Genomic DNA, 16,701 nt, shown 5'->3' on the forward strand with positions numbered 1-16,701 from the left:
GTCAGCTCAGATTTGTCCTGACTGCTTCTTTTAGGATTTAAATAGCAGCTTTCAAACTCAGCACCCATCCATATATCTGCTCTAGCTGGAAGTGAGAGCAGCCAAAGTTTACACAGATGGACACCTTTTGGCCTCAGAACAGCTGCCAGCCCTTCAAAAGCCATGGTGATTCTGCTTCCGCAGTTCCATCACTGAGAATGCATCCACAATATTTTCTGAAGATTTAATACTAAATTAAATACTGATTAACCTTTTCATCTTTAAGTTCTGTTTAACATTTTATCTCAAATTGGCACCAATTCACCCCCCCAATACAACTGCAAAGATTTCAGTCCCTAAGTCCATGAAAGCTACAGTTAAGTGAGTTACTTCACAAGATCATAATTAAAAGTTTATTTGCACTGTACATAATCACCAGTCATACACTCTAAATGGTTTGCAATTACAGGGGTACAGGAACTTTTTAAGAGGTATTGAACCTGCCTTACCACTCTTACATAATCAATCAATAAATCAATTTATTGTCAATGACTGGACATATTCTTCATAGCTGTCTACCCCAACAGTAAAACTCACTTTAGCATTCTGGGCATTTCAGGTCCCACATATTAAAGTCCAATGCAACACAAATCCCTCATTTTGCTGCAGCATCCCATCTTTAAAAACCCACAAGAGTGCCAACTGAAACCAGCCTCTGGCCAAGCACAAGGTTTGGAAGGTGCCTTCCCGAGGCTCCAGCTCCATCTCCAGGTACTTCCATCCACTCCCCACCAAATTTCTTTGAAGAAACAATGTGCTGATACATTTAGAACCTCTCTGAATAATAATCACACTTCTGTCTTATACTATTGCTTCCTCCAAGACTCTACCTTCCCAAGCCCAGAAAAAACAAAATCAAAAGAAAGAAACCCAAAACAAAACAAAAAATACACTTAAAATACATTTTGAAGTCCTATTGAAGTCTGTTTTGTGTTATGGTAACCACTGGCTAGTCAACATCCTTTCCTGGCCTTAAGGAGAGCAGCTGCCAAGAAATGGCCTTCAACTGCTTACACTGCAAAGGCTTTTTTAAAGAATTCCCCTGCAAGAGACAAGTTCCAGCTGAATGTTATTTCATGTTATTCCCATATGTAAAACATTTTAAAATATGCAAGTTACTTTAGCTTTAAGCAAAGTTCTAAAATACAAAGACCAAAGATTCTCCTTCATTAAGAAGGCAGTGCATTAGTTCTGCTCGTCTCTGCTTTTGCTGAAACGAGTGAAGTTACAGCTCACTTCACATGTCTTTAGCCATTATTCTATTGCACATTCAATATTCCATCTTATTAGTCAGACATTTTTTCCAGGAGAAACCTCCATCTGAATGGAAGCCTCGTGTTTAAACAAGAGGGGTCCCACCAGCACCCATCTCCTCTGACCCTTCTTGCTCATGGGGTAATAAATCTTCACAGTTCTTATAGTTCCATAATTGGGGGTATAATATGTAGGACTTCCTCTTGTTTTTAAATAGCTCATCTCAAAAGGTTAAAAAAATCACCTCATTGTATGCAACAGACTAATAAAAATGCTATGTATCAGCATAACAGGAAATGTGCAACTCTGACACTTCTGCTTGAGGAAGAAGTTATGCAGACTGCTGGAGTCAGGCAGCAAGAACAGCTCTTCTCCTGCAGGTATCAAGTATTCCAGGTATTTAGCATGCTTTCCTTTGTGTCAGCAGCTCCTCTGAGCAATCCATCCAAGCAAAGAAGACACATTTTCCATCTCTCAACAGTAGCTGAGAAAGGCACACAGATCTCAGTCTATATGTACAGATAATAAAATGCAACTAGCAGGCAGGAGAGAATGGTAGGAAGGTCCCTCAGACAGGATAAAACTGTAGAAATGTCCCTCAGGCACGTCCTGGTTCAGTCATTTTGTTTGCTAGAGTTGCATTTGTGACACAGGAGTACTCAAGGCCGGGGGCTCAGAAGGGGTCTGCAGAAGCCTTCCAAATTCCAGAGATGTGACACGGGGCTAGTTCTACATATCCTGAGTCAGCTGAATGATGTAAACATCCAAAAAATTTCATTTGACTTTGTCTATGTTGTCAAATATACACAGCAAGATCACTGCATCTCAGCAGGCTGAGCTGACACCTCACAGAAACCAGAAGAGCATTCTCAGTTGCATTTCCAGTTCTCCTTCTCATCAGCATCTGAATGGGCATGTAGTGAATCCTTTGAGGAGAAAGAAAAAGAAGAAAAATACCAGAAATTTATTTTGTGTCCACTTCTCCTTCAATCCTTACTGCAATGAGGATCAAAGAATCCCAGCCCATCCTTTCACCCAGAGGACCAGGTAGTGTTACACAACCCCAACTCTACAGTGGTCTTTTGCCACCAAGAGCTGCCCTGCTACATGCCCTCTCTGCAGTTTCATCTCTCCTGCCACTGCAAGTGTTGATCTTGCTTAGGAAAAAAAAGAAACACCTTGGTGACCACATCTCTCATCTTTGGGAGATGAACAAGGCAGGCTTTGCTAGTGTGAGATTTTTCTTTACCTGGGCTAGAAGCTGGTGCCGCCTCAGCTGTCTGTAGAACTGCAGCACAGCAGGATCAGCTCTCACTGCCTTTGGGTCAAAATCCAGAACACGGAGACCTGCAAGGCTTCGGGCTCTGGAGAGGGCTACATAGGCCTGCCCACTTTCAAAGACTCGAGACAGGGAGATCTCCACACAGTCCAAAGACATGCCCTATCAAAGGCACAGAGAGCTTGGTTACAGAGCAAAAAAAGAACATTGTGATGTATCAACACTAACATGTCCTGTGAGTCTGTCCAAGGTACCGTCTTTGGTAAAAGGTTTTGATTTTTTAAAAAAGGGAATCAGTAGAAAGCAAAGGCATTTTTCCACTGTCAGGAAGTTTCTAGGAGATAGCAGGATCCACTAACTAACTCCAGTGAGGCTCTTCTTGTGTGAAACTCTATAAATCCCATCTAATCAACACAGCAGGGAAAGAAATCCCGCTGGTTTCACTCTTAGTGGTTAAATGGAGCAGGCACCATTCTCAAGCAGTCCTCAGGGAGACCTGAGAGAGAGTTTGGGTAAGGCCTGGCCAGCCCCATCTCATGGGTTGTCCCAGGTGCAGCAGAATTTACAGCATGGCCTAGTTTAAACTGTGGCATGGGAATAAACTCATAGGTCACAGGCCTCCAAGACCAGAATTTATCAAGTATGAAGTCTTCTGGAAAGGAAGGAACTTTTAAAATATTACACTGTTACATTGAAAGTTATATTGAAAAAATCCCCACTCTGCACCACCAAAGGGTGAGTCCAGCCCAAAGAGCACAGCTGTGGCTCCAGCAGCTTCCTCAGTTACACTGCAGGGCTCAGGTCCCTACTGCTCTCAGGGGAGCACTAGGGACCTGACTCCTCATCAGCCCACAGATAAATAATGCTGCTTTATAGTCCAACTCCATCTCTGCAGATGGCAGTGCCCTTAAGGAAACCTCAGCAGTACTGACAGCCCCACTCTCTGCAGCTGGACACATATTCTGGCCTTCACCCCCACAAGGGCCTTTCAGCTTTGCCTCCTGTTTCACCAGCAATGCAAGCTCACCCAGGAAATAAGGTTTATAATGATGTAAAAGTCTACAGGCAGCTGTACAAGAACACCCACCTGACTCTTGTGAATGGAAATGGCCCATGCCAATTTTAAAGGTAATTGCTGACGACTCAGATGAACTCCTGATGGTCCTTTGATGACCCATTTCTCCATTTTTATGAGCTGTGTGACCCCACAGAGAAACCTCACCTTAGGCAGCCCTGTAGGAAGGGGAGTAGGAAAAAAAACAGGGATGTATTCCTGACACTCAACAGCCGGGATGTCAGCAGCTAAAGAACACCTTTTTTCTGCCTAAACCAAACTTAATCCACAAACAGTTAATAGCATGTCCTGAAATGATGTTTGACATCCACTTAAGCAAAAGAATTAAAGGCAGGTATTTTACCAGTTGAGATGCAGAGAAAAATACATTTTGCAGGTAGCAGAACATTATTCTTTGAGAAGAACAAACAAAAATTAATCAAAACTTGCTTCAACAGAACAAACAGGAAATTCAAATGAGCATACACATTTACATACAGAATAGAGAACACAAGAGGTCTACAGATAGCTGTAGCTGATGCAGTGCATGACATCACAGCTCATGAGAGCCCCAAGCTTGCAGAGATCTCTCTGCTTTCCCTCAAATTATTACCAAGCTGTAAACAAATTAAGAAGTCATGAGCCATCAATGACAAACTGTTTTATTTTCCCACTTCCTTAAACAAAAGATCAAAAGGCTTACTTACCCTTCTGTTCACTTTCAAACCCTACAACAACACCTCGTGCCCCATTCACCAGCCCTTGAGACACATCCAGATTCTTTGCTAACATCACCTACAGAGAAAAAGAAATATTTTAATGCACTGCTTCCACAGTCTGTTCAGCTACCTGCAGCTAAACTTCTTGCCAGGAAGCATAAGCACATCAGGCTGATTTGGCCAAATCATCCTATCCTGCCTATTGCAGCACCATCTTTCATTTGATTGGAATTATTTCACAGCCTTCCTTCCCTAGGATTCCTAATTACATCATTTTACAGCACTGAACACTTTACTTGAGCTATTTCTGTCCACAGCTGTGAGCTCAGATCCAGGGAGCAGTTTCCCCTTCACCAGGCATCACCAGCCTATGCATATATAGATTCTGGGAACAGCTGAGGAGCAAGTTTCCAAAGCAAACAATGCTACTACTAAGTACAATCCTACATCCTTTCCATTCTGACAGCCCCAGCTCAGAGCTAGGTGCCCAGTCCAGCAAATATGGCAAGCTGTGCCATACCTTTATAGGTGGGGAGGGCTGCTGTACCTGGAGCTGAGACTGCAGGCAAGGATTTCTTGTGCTCTCTGCTACTGGAAGGCTTCTAAAATTTGACTGGACATCTCTGTCAAAGTCACAGCAATCACCACTGTCCTCAAGACGTGGACCTGAACTCATCTTCTATCTGCATAAGACTCTAAGCAGGAAAAATACAGAGATTGGGACAGAGTCTTCTGTTGGCCTGGCATAGCCATTCTAGATTGAATTTGCATTATATAAATCTACTCTATACATTTCTCTGATATTCCTCCATTTTTCTTATGCCATTTGTTCTAGTCTATCACACGTGTATGTACACACAGTTACCTGAGCTCCAAGCTTCAGCTCAACTCTACCACCCACAGGACACTGAGCATCAATTAACTTCACTAGCATTGGGTCACTGTCCAAAGCCTCAAACACGTGCACTTCTCCTGTTAAGGAAAGAAAGGCAGAACTTACAACTGTTGAACATTGAACATGAACTCTACACAGCATTTCAGGAGGTTCAGCATTTATTTCTAACAGTAATTCCTCTTTTAATATCCATTCTGCTCTGCTGCTAGGACATCCTCACACAAACCTGGTCACATCTAACAGCAGAGAGCTCACTGTTGCCTCTCTTCACTATATAACTTCCAGAGCATGAAAAGGCACAGGAATGAAAGGTCAGCAGTAAATAAGAACTGAGCAGACAGCATTTTGAGCAGTTTCACTCACTACCAACACCAGATCTCCAAAGCAGACTAACGAAGAATCCAAGGGCAAGCCAAAAAAAGCAAAAAATTAAACAGCCTTTAATTCAAGTCATGGCTGGATAGAGCACAGCCTAAGATGCTATAGAAAGAAAAAGTAGGGGTGTGGAGGCAATAAGTTACCCACCCTACCTCACAGCAAGCAATGAGCTTGCTGTCTCTTACAAACCAAATAGTGACATTATGGCTTTTTAAGCAAAAAACTGTGCATGTTTTCCCCTAGACACCTCAACTCCAGCACACAGAGCTCAGACTGGTGCTGCTGTGCATGACAGAACGCCAGTTCCACCTGACACCCCAGTTCCCCCACTGCATCCAGGCAGAGCTCAGCCCCAGAGGCAGCAGTTTCCTCCACAAGCTCACCTGGCAGGTGTTGCAAGCGTCTCTCATTGGTTATTTCTACATCATCTTTATGGGTGCACAGCCTCGTAGCCAGGATCCCATCACGCTCAGACTTGTGAGCAGCTGTCTGCATCAGCTGTCTGGTGACCTCCTCTGTGCACCTGGTAGCCAGGAAAAGGGAATTCTTCTTTAAAATGATCAGGAAGAGGTTTGAGCAGCAGTAACCTCCACACAGCTAGATCAGTCTGTGCAAGCTACAGGCCTCCAGAGAGGACAGAGAAGGATACCTGTATGAAGTGAGACAGCAGAGCCAGTGTGTGCCCAGCCTGCCAGCTCAGGATCCTTTGAATTAATTCACAGAAATTGCAGAGGGACCATAGGAAGCATCCTTCCTTACCAGAGCAGCATATATGAAACCTGTCTACGTTAACTACAGCATTTATAGCTTTTGCCCACAGGCACACATTCCTGACAGGGTACAGAAAAGTGACAAACTGCTCTTTTCTCTGCTCCATCAGTGGGGAGCAGGGATTACAATGAAAGATGAGTTTCTCCTCACCTGCCTAAACGGATTTCACTCAGGAGTGAGACAAAGGTCCTGTCAGTCTGTCTCCGCACTTCAGTCAGCTCCATGTTTATGTGGATGCATTTCCTCCAGCTTTTTGCCTAGAAAAATCATTCTTTTGTCAAGAAAGAGGCAGACTTGAAGTATGAGAATGAGTTTAGGAACAGTTTTGTACCTGGAAGCAGAATTTGGTTTCTTCATTAGCCTTGCAGACTGGGGGTAGCTGTAAGAAATCCCCACAGATAATTAGCTGAATTCCTCCAAAAGGCTCATCCCGTTTTCTGACAGCCCTGAAAGGGATAGAAGAGAAGTTCTGAATGTCCTCCAGAATCTGGACATAGTCAGGTCCCAGAAGTTACTTCTTAATCTGTCAGCATATTTAAACCTAGACAACCTACAGTGAAAGATGTTTATCAGAAGAGTTCAAATAATTAAGCAGTGCTAGTACAAAGCATTAAATTTGCTTTGCTTGCCTAGCCCAGAGGTCATTACTCTTGGTTCTGTAGTGGCTGTTATACTACAGCTACTTCTTTCTTCCAAGAGAGACCTTTTGGGCAGAGCTGTATATTCTGTATTCAGCTCTACGGACAGCACATAGCTCAGGAGATGGAGACAACAACCCAAACAGCCACAGCTGTGAGTGAGGAGCAGACATGACCAAAACCTATCTCATGGCAAAGATCAACCCAGATGCTTTGATTTCATGCTCCCTTACAGTCCTGTACCACCAGCTGCCTTGTAACCATTCACAAAATGAAAGAAAAGATGCAGACTTGAAGCTCAGAGAAATTAATTTCTGCTAGTTTGACCTAACAATGCTCACCTTGCCACTGCTTCCAGCTTGTCAAAGAACTTGCCATCCACCATTGAGATCTCATCAATAATTAAGTGCTGGCAGGCGAGCCAATGCTGGCGCACCCCTGGCCTCTCTGCCAGCTGAATGCACTGTTCCAGGGGTGCCTTCCCAGAGCCAATCCCTGCCACAGGACCAAAAACAATGCTTTAGGATGCTCCTGATTCTTTGGGAAGGGAGTAAGGCTCCCAGGCCCTGTCGGGCAGGCCATCACCTGCAAAGGCGTGGAGAGTAGTGCCACCGATGTGACAAGCCGCCACTCCGGTGCTGGCTGTGGCGTACGTGATGTTCGGAGGGAGGGAGCCCACGATCCTCTTCAGCAGGAACGACTTCCCAGTCCCTTCGAGAGAGAACAGGTCAGTGGCCAGGACTTTCCCCGGGGAGCCGATGGGAGTCGCCGGGAGCCCTCACCTGCGGAGCCGGTGAAGAAGATGCTCTTCCCGCTCCGCACGGCGCCCAGCACCGCCTCCTGCTCCGCCGAGAGCCTCGCCGGGGGCCGCCTCTCCGCGCGGGGCACCTGCGGGACGGGACGGGGCGCGCCGTGAGGGCCGGGCCGCTGGCCGGGGCCGCCCCTCGGCCCGGCACTCACCTCCGCCGGGCGCTCGCCCCGCTCTTCGCCGGGGCGGCGGCGGCCGGGGCCGCACAGCAGGTCCCGCTCCTGCACCGGGCTGATGGCGGAGAAGGCCGGCGGCGGCCGCTCCAGCAGGCGGGGGCGGCGCGGCGCGTCCCGCGACCCGGCGGCCACCTTGAGGCGCAGGAGGCGGAGGAAGCGGCGCAGCGCGTCCGGGGGGCAGTCGGACAGCAGCACCTGCGCGCCGTCCGGCCCCACCCGCACCGCCGCCCGCCCCTCGCCCGCGAACCGCGTGAAGAGCCGCACGGCGTCACCGGCCAGCACGAAGCTCTGCACCGCCGCCGCCGCGCCGCTGCCGCCGGCCACCCGCAGCACGGGCTGCCGCAACTCGTTGCGGCCCAGCAGCACGGTCGCGTTCCGCATGAGGCGGCGGCGCGGGGCGAGTCCCCCCGGCAGCGGCTGCTCCACGGCCGCCGTGCAGCGCAGCTCCGCCGCCTCCATCGTCCCGCCGGCCGTTTAAACGCGCCGCGTGCGCCGTCGCCAATCAGCGCCCGGGGCTTTAACTCGGCGGCCAATAGGAGGCGGAAAGGGGGCGGCGGGCGGGCCAATCAGCGGGCTGGCCGGCGGCAAGCGGGCCAATCAGCGGGCTGGCCGGCGGCAAGCGGGCCAATCAGCGGGCTGGCCGGCGGCAAGCGGGCCAATCAGCGGGCTGGCCGGCGGCAGGCGGGCCAATCAGCGGGCTGGCCGGCGGCAGGCGGGCCAATCAGCGGGCTGGCCGGCGGCAGGCGGGCGTTGCCAGGGCGGCGGGAGCGGGCGCGGCCATGGCCGCCCGGCGCGGCGAGCGGGACCCGCCGGACGCGCTGCAGAACCGCCGGCAGGCCGAGCGGGCCCGCAAGGAGCGCCGCTGGCAGCTGCTCTTCACGCAGTACACCGTGAACCCCCTCCGGCCCGGTGAGGCCTCGCGGCCACAGGGAACCGGCGTACAGCCGCGGGGGCAGGACGAGCCGTGAGGGGAGCGGGGGGCAGGACAAACAGAGCGGCCAGGGAGGGTGAAGCTGGAAAGGGCAGCTGGTGCTCTTCCCTTCTCCCTGGGGAACCCGTCTGCACACTCAGAGACAGAACCCAGACATGACCCACTTGCCCAGATGGTGCCTTTAGTAACCACGGAGAAATTAGGCGACTGTTTAGGGTGTGGAACTTACAAATTCAGTGTAAATACAGAGCCAAGATAGGCTAGAGGGCCCCAACACTACCCTCTGTTCCTTCAGGTCCTGATTGCTTTCTACCTGCCAATTCACAGTCTGTGCTAGCACAGGCAGGTGATGTAAGTAGATTCTTTCAGGTCTAAGTTTTTCAATAAAACAACAAAGAAAAATAATTTCCTGAGACTTGGCACTCTGCAGGCTGCCCTTGGGTGGGGTGGGACTCTGATATGGTAAGGACAGGCAGCATCCCATTGAAGGGTCTTTAGCACAGTTAATGCCCTTCCCTTCCTAGAAGTTGCCATTAATCAGTATTTCTAACTCATTTTCTTCTATGCACATGCAGATCAATAATACATGTTCTATACCTGGCTGTGATGCCAAATTCACGTTGAAGTCATTCACCTGTCTCATTTCTCTCCAGTTCACATGGTTGCTAGGAAGCCAATGTCTTGGCATGAGAACATACAGGAGCCAATAGATGGTAAGAAGTCTCTGAAAGCTTGTGGTAACTACATAAGAAAATTATTAGCACATAAGATTTAATAATTGTAATCAGTCTAAAATATCATGTATGTGGAAACACCTCTGTGACCATATAAGTTAAAGTAATTTATGATTTTTGTTTGTAAAGCAGTTTTTTTTCCACTTCAAGTTCCTTTCCCATTACTTTCCATTTTCAGCACAAGTTTGCATCCATGCAATTACGCCCTTATTTTTAATTAAAATATAAATAAACTATAAAAGATATAAAATTCCTTATATTCATAGTATAAAATTTTGGTTGAGAATCTAAACCTTTCAGGAAAACAAAAATACCTAGAAGCATGTTCTGTGTGTACATGTTGCCTGCCATTGCAGATTGTACCCAACCACCACGCAGTTAAACTGCTGAAATGACTGCCCAGTCTTACTTTAGAACACTGATAACAAGAGCCCTTATGGCAGCTGCTCCCTTACTTCTAACATGCTGATTTTATCCAAAAACCTTAGTGGGTCAGGTGAGGTTGGCCTGCTCTGTTCAAGGGCTGGGGAGGGTGGCAAACCAAACCAGGAAAAGGCTGCAGGTCTCAGGCAACTGAGAAGGTCAAGAGCTGTCATGGAGCACAGGTTTGTGCTAGATGTGGTGCAGGAAAAGTAAGGTGCTGCAGTACAGTAGGCAGGGATACCAGAATTAACAGGACAGTGCTGTCAGGCAAGTCTTGAAACTTCCTAAGGAAATATTTGAGTAGAAATGTCACCGTGCATTCGGACAGTGTCATTCACAGAAGCACAGAGGCTGCCCCTAGCCTTGCTCTTCTTGTTGCTTGGACAGTGTTAAGATGTCCCATTCCAACACATGCCCACAGGTGACTGATTTTTAAACACTTTCATTTGTATTTGTGTCTCGTTTTTTAAAACAACAGATGAATTCCTGAATCTTCTTCACCGTGCAGCAGTGGTGCCAAGAGAGAAATACTCAGAGCCACAAACTGAAAGCCAAGAAATTGGCTGGCATACAACACCTTTGGTGAGTAGGATGCTTAAAGACTCAGCCCTTTACAGGATTCAGAGATGTTAAGCCTGCCACCCTGAAAAATACTCATGCAGGAAAGCAATTTGTGACAAACAAGGAGAACAAGAATTACACGGAATGAGCAGAGCTGTTCACAGAAAACAAGTTTTTAAAATTTACACCTAAGAGGACTCTTCACACTGGCAGAGACTTGTGAACAGAGAAGCAGTACACTTCCCCTGAGAAACCTGACTGCAAAACATCTACAGAGACAGTGACAGCACACTGCCAAATGCCACAGGTGTACTCAGGGCTGTTTATGAAAGTGTTCAGCCATGAGAAATGGTGTGGTGAGCAATGTGAAGTGACACACAGAAGTACTGTGAAAAGAAACGTGCTGCTGCACAGCACCTTTCAAACAAACTGCAACCAGAACCATAAAATTAATAATCATGTAAGTATACCCAAAGCAGATACACCAGTGAGGATTCATCTTGGGAAGTGTGAATAAACAGAAGAAATATGATTAACAAGTTGAGACATCAATCATATCTGGCAAACAGCTGTGATGATGACTGACTTTGCAGATTAGCATTTTGGGAAAGGCAAATTTTGGCCTGTTATAAAGGAAACTAAGATAAATAAGAAAATAAGACAGTCTTCATTGACTTTCCATATTATATATCAAGTAAACTAGTTAGTAATGACAAGAGTGGAGACAGACATCCCAGCTGGGCTCTGTGGTATTAAGGAACTACTGGAAAGATTAATCTGGCAGGGCAGAGGCAACTAAACTTGTGTGTAGGGAAGCAATTTTTAGAGTCAGAACTGATGATGTTGTTTAATTTGTTAAGCTTTCCTTATTTGGCAGGTTTGACCATAACAAAGCAGAGAACAGGACAGTGGTACCCTGCTCTTCTGTCATTTGGACATTTCTCAGCAGCAGAACACCACGCATCACTCCCCCCAGGAGGGACTGATTTTAGTAAAAGCACATGACTGTTATTTTTGTTTCCCAGGTTCCTTTCGACCACAGTGATACCAGATTCTACTTCCCACGCCAGAAAACTGAGATTACCATCCATGGCTACCCTGCACGGGGAGAGAAGTCTAAAGACTAGGGGGAAAGCCACAGATAGAATGTTAATGACATCTAACGTGTTAGGTCCTGTTCATTATCTAGCAAGTCTGGCAGATTGCCAGTGAGAGACAAGAGAACTTTAACCTGTCCAGATTTACAACCTGACAACAGTGACACAAATAAACCTATCTGTAAGGCTCTGTATTCATCTCATTGCTGTTCCTATACCCATCTACACAAATAGTCTTAAAAAACACTCTAACATCTCAAAAAGCTTCACACTTCTTATTTTGACATTGGCAACGAGACCCAGCACTCAAGGTGACCAAATTCATCTTAACAGTAGTGGTGGGAACAAAGAGCAGGCTTCAGCCACCATTCATTGAACAGCTAAACATGAGTTACACATAGTTCTGTGCAAACCACTTAATGTGTTCACACAAAAAAGGTTTAAGTAGAAAACAATCCTTCAACAAAACAGACAGTAAAAAAAAATTAGTGATAAGGCACTGGTTTCCACTGGCTTTTTTTCCTTGCCACTGCAAAGCATCCAGCTTGCTCCACAGTTAACTGCTTGATGACAGCAGAAACACATCTTGCAACACAAATAAACACAGGAACTCCACTGGGGAGCACAGTTCTCTTAACGGGCTCGGTTCTTCATTTTCTGCCTTGCTCTCTTTCCAGGTCTCTTCTGCAAAAAAAAAAAAGGACAGATTCAGATTTTTATTTTCATGTTCTCCATCTTTGTTCTAGCTCTATAGCTTGGGGAGGATACAAAGAGAGGGTATTGTCAGAATGTCTGGAGAGGAATGTTTTGGCACACAGGTAGCAAACAGCACTTTTTAACTCCCTTTCTGATTTTCCTGCTGATACCAAACCACTGTCCCCAACTCTGTTAGTAACTGAATTATGCTTAGCTCCCAATGGCAGGCATCACTTCCAGATGCTGGAGGCACCTCCCCCTGCCAGACATGGCCTGGCTTCCTAGCCAACCAGGATCATCTTCATGCAACATTTTACTTACATTAAGGGCTTTTTTCCCTCCTTTTCCTCCTCTTCCTCCTTTTCCTGGGCCTTTGTTGTGAGCCACTTTTGACTGGAAGCTGGATACGTCATTAAAACTCTCCTTTGTGTTCCACTTTGAGCCCTTCTTCTTCCCACCAAAACCAAACTTCTGATTTTTGTATCGTCTTTTGGCATTTGGTCTGAAAAACAACCAACCAGCACCACTGGCTACATTCCTTGTTTCAGAAAGCTCTCGAGACACACACACATATATATATACTCATGGTCTCCCATCAACCATCATAAACCTTTCCCCTCTGAACAAAGACACAGAAATTACCACATTTCAGTCTCTGTTCCATTTTGGCCATAGTTTTGTTCTCTTTAGGGACAGAAAGCCACCTTGGACTTACTTTAACACTAAACAGAACAGTTTTCTTTTTCCCTAAAATTATCCCCTAAAAAAGACTGAAAAATCCGACATTCTGTGTTTAACTATCTTTTGTTTCTGGTCTCACCCCTTCTTTGTCCGTTGATTTGCATTGCCTTTTTTATTCCCTTGAGATGACGTCTGCTCTTCATCTAGGAAGTCCAGCTTGTCAGAGAGACCTGCAAGAGTGAAAACATCACAGCTACTCCTCAGAAAAGACAAGTTTTCAGTCTAAGCAAGCAATAGCAACAGGTCACCCTCACTGAAGAACAGCTGCTTGGGAGGTTTTTCTCTGCCACTGGCACACAATTCTGCACAGCAGCAGCTTTCCAACCTCGAGGCCCAGAACTACAGACACAGCAACCACATCACTCTGCCCTACACTGCTCACACACCACTCCTGCCCTTACACATTTGTTCTCTTAGACAAGTTGACTTTACCTTTCTGGTATTTCTTGACTGCATTCAACATATTTTTCTTCTCCTTTTGTCTCCTCTGCAGAACCTCAACTTGCACCTGAGATTAGAAGCAGAATGTTAGTGTTGCTCCTTGCAGTGCCCCATACTTTTTTTTTAAGGTATCCTATCTTTTGTTCTGTTTTCCTTCAGAGCAGCTAGACAAGAAGACTAGACAGATTCTGTGTGTTTTAGCCAGACTCCTATTGCTGCACTTTTCCAGCTCCCCACTCAGGCTCTAAATTCTTGTCACAGATCCTTTTGCACATGTCCCTTTTGTAGCTCCTCACCTTCTTGCCGTATTTTCTCATTGCACGGAGCTGTTTTGCTTTCTCAGACCTTTCCATTGCTTCCTGTTTAGTCTTAAGTTTCTGTCGAATCTAATTAGGGAAGAGAAAAAACAAAATTTATCAGTAACACAAAACAAAAAAAAATTATGATTTCTGTACTGGCTAAAAAAGACAAAACTCACACAAGAGAGAAGAAAAAGCCTTATAATGGGCTCTAATGGAACTGAGAGTATCATGTCAGTCTCTTTGGGTGTATGAAAAAGACCTACTAGTTTCTTTCTTGTCATTATTAAAAGTAAAGCACTGAAGACAATCCTGTAGAAAACATTTTTTCTGTTTCCTCCTTGTTCACAAACATTTCTATAAGGATGCTGCCTTATGAATAATTACAAAGATTTCAACACAGATCTTTTGATTCAGTCTAGTGACTCCAGTAGGAGATAAAAACTGTTCTTCAAATGCAAGTCAGTGAATAAGAGAAGAGTAATGTGCAGGACTGACTTAAGCCTTAGTACCAGCAAATTATCCTTCAGCTTATCTAGCAAGGTTCCATCAGAAAGCAGAACAGTGACCCACTGATACATGAACCTTCAAACTAGACTCCAGCTCATGTTTCTTTAATTTATACAGTGTAGTCTTTTTTCCAAATCTAAACCAAAAAATAGTTCAATTTTGAACAAAGACTACAGTCAAGAAGGAAATGTGTGAAAGTCTTATTTCCTACACCAATCTAATTTCCTATCCAAAACAGATTCATTCAATAACATACAATTTAAAATCACAGAAAACCAGAACACACTGACAACAAACAAAAAGTGATGCTTAATATGAAAAAAATATGAAAAAAGGATTGCATTCAAGCCACAGTCAACTGCAAGTTTTATGACAAAGAGCAAAAACACAGGCAACTTTATATCCAGTGTTACAGATACTAAGAAAAATTTACACCTTTTTAATATAAACACCTTTTTAATATTAAACACATTCAGGACAAAGTATAAATCATGTTTTTCTACTTTATCATCCAACCCGTTACAAAAATCCCCATGTTGCACCAAAAACCTAAACAAAAAGAAATCTCCTGTCACAAAGTTCCAAACCCAATCATGGTCACAGGAATCAGAAAAGCAGTGAAGGTCAGTACTCACATGTCACACGTTAAATTTAATCCCTACCCCAGGCCAAACCACACACATTACACTGGAAAGAAAACCATTCACTGCACCTACCTTCTGCATCTGTTGGTCTGATTTGGCCATCTCTGCAAAGTAATCATCCGGCCTCCTCGTGGGAACTTGGAGCTTACGCAGCCTGGGGAGCGCTTCCAGGACGGCCGCCTGCGCCTGCCGGTAGCTGGGGAGAGCAGGGCACCAGCTGTCACTGCACTGCCTGTCACTGCAGCAGCTGTCACTGCACTGCCTGTCACTGCAGCAGCTGTCACTGCAGCAGCTGTCACTGCAGCAGCTGTCACTGCACTGGCTGTCACTGTCCCAGCCCTGTCACTGCACTGCCTGTCACTGCAGCAGCTGTCACTGCAGCAGCTGTCACTGCACTGCAGCCCTGTCACTGCCCCAGTGTACACACCAGCTCTGCCACCACACCAGCTGTCACTGCATGTTGGGCACCCCACAGTCCTGATACAAACTGCTCACACAAGCAGGCTGATACTGGGATCTAGCAAACATTCAAGGCTACTGAAAGCAGCTTAGGTGCCAGTACAACATTAACATTTATATACGGCACATATACATTTATCTTATTTCCAGTTATAGGTTTTTTTTTTTTCTGTTGGAATATAAAAGGCAAAGCAAAACAAGAGAACTGTAAGAGCACCAAAACAAACCCACAAAGAAAAATGCGTATCTTGTGTTAAAGCGTTAGTCCTGCTATCAAGGAGCTTTTAAAATAAACTCAGCAAAGGATAAAGTCTGCTATGAAGATGGAAATAATTTCTATTCAGTCACATAGCAGTTAGATATACTAATATTAATTTGTAGTTATTTTGGAAAACATTCAGAGCCAGCAAGTGTAAAATAACATGGCCAAGAGTACACAGAGACAGCCAGTGTAGCAGTCTGCAGCAGTCTGTAGCACACTGCTGAAACATAACTCCAAAAACGCAGCAACACAGTGAGACAATACACGAAATCTCTTTTTGACACTTACAAACTCATCTCTCTCTGGAAATCATTCTCCGGGTCAACATCATCAGACGCAGAGGCGCTCTGAGAAACGGGGTCCGCGACCGGGCCCAGAGTCACGTCCAGCCTCTCCACCCACGAGAGCTGCTGCCTGAATTCGGCCAGGCACTGCTTCAGGCCGTCCTGCGGAAGGGGCACAGCTCAGCACGGCCCGGCCCGGCCCCGCTGCCACGGCGGCTGCTCCCGGGGCCGCCGGGGCACACCCGCAGCGCACAGCACCGCAGCCCGGCCCGGCCATTCCCGGCCCCGCGCTCACCGTGTCATTGCGCCGCTTCGGCCGCTCCTCCAGCACCACGTTGAGCCCCGGCTTCAGCGCGCCCCTCGCGAAGGCCTCCTGGAGCTGTGAGAGAGTTCGCTCAGTCCGCGCCGCCGGCACCGGGCGGCCCTTCCCCACCGGGCTCGCCACGGCGGCCGCGGGCTCACCTCCGAGTCCGAGAGCGAGGAATCCTCCGAGTCGGAGCCGGAGTCCGAGAAGGAGCCACGCCGCGCCGCCGCCGCCGCCATCGCTGCCGCGCCCGCCGCTTCCGGCCGCGTGCGCCGCCGCTTCCGGGGCCGCGGGGGCCGCGGGG

The 16,701-nt window shown here is 46.7% G+C and overlaps 3 protein-coding genes across 3 annotated transcripts; 1 reads left to right on the plus strand and 2 right to left on the minus strand.

Annotated features, from left to right (window-relative positions):
* Nucleotides 1–378: 378 nt before the first annotated feature.
* On the minus strand, nucleotides 379–8,470 carry PIF1 (PIF1 5'-to-3' DNA helicase). Its single transcript, XM_064429276.1, has 11 exons — nucleotides 7,810–8,470; nucleotides 7,613–7,738; nucleotides 7,369–7,522; nucleotides 6,721–6,835; nucleotides 6,540–6,646; nucleotides 6,002–6,141; nucleotides 5,211–5,317; nucleotides 4,334–4,421; nucleotides 3,660–3,805; nucleotides 2,543–2,734; nucleotides 379–2,219 (listed from the first exon to the last, which is right to left on the minus strand). Exons 1-11 carry the CDS (start codon nucleotides 8,468–8,470, stop codon nucleotides 2,163–2,165), a joined length of 1,893 nt encoding a protein of 630 aa, XP_064285346.1. The 3' UTR covers nucleotides 379–2,162.
* A 294-nt stretch (nucleotides 8,471–8,764) lies between these two features.
* Nucleotides 8,765–11,951, plus strand: CFAP144 (cilia and flagella associated protein 144). The gene is made up of 4 exons (XM_064428597.1): nucleotides 8,765–8,920; nucleotides 9,596–9,655; nucleotides 10,578–10,681; nucleotides 11,686–11,951. The coding sequence occupies exons 1-4, from the start codon at nucleotides 8,791–8,793 to the stop codon at nucleotides 11,785–11,787; spliced, it is 396 nt and encodes a 131-aa protein (XP_064284667.1). The 5' UTR covers nucleotides 8,765–8,790; the 3' UTR covers nucleotides 11,788–11,951.
* A 62-nt stretch (nucleotides 11,952–12,013) lies between these two features.
* On the minus strand, nucleotides 12,014–16,669 carry EBNA1BP2 (EBNA1 binding protein 2). The gene is made up of 9 exons (XM_064428596.1): nucleotides 16,556–16,669; nucleotides 16,389–16,472; nucleotides 16,098–16,255; nucleotides 15,161–15,284; nucleotides 13,932–14,021; nucleotides 13,627–13,702; nucleotides 13,274–13,364; nucleotides 12,775–12,955; nucleotides 12,014–12,441 (listed from the first exon to the last, which is right to left on the minus strand). Exons 1-9 carry the CDS (start codon nucleotides 16,634–16,636, stop codon nucleotides 12,391–12,393), a joined length of 936 nt encoding a protein of 311 aa, XP_064284666.1. The 5' UTR covers nucleotides 16,637–16,669; the 3' UTR covers nucleotides 12,014–12,390.
* Nucleotides 16,670–16,701: the final 32 nt, after the last annotated feature.

Source organism: Passer domesticus, chromosome 7 (genome assembly GCF_036417665.1).
Source record: "Passer domesticus isolate bPasDom1 chromosome 7, bPasDom1.hap1, whole genome shotgun sequence".
Lineage (NCBI taxonomy): Eukaryota > Metazoa > Chordata > Aves > Passeriformes > Passeridae > Passer > Passer domesticus.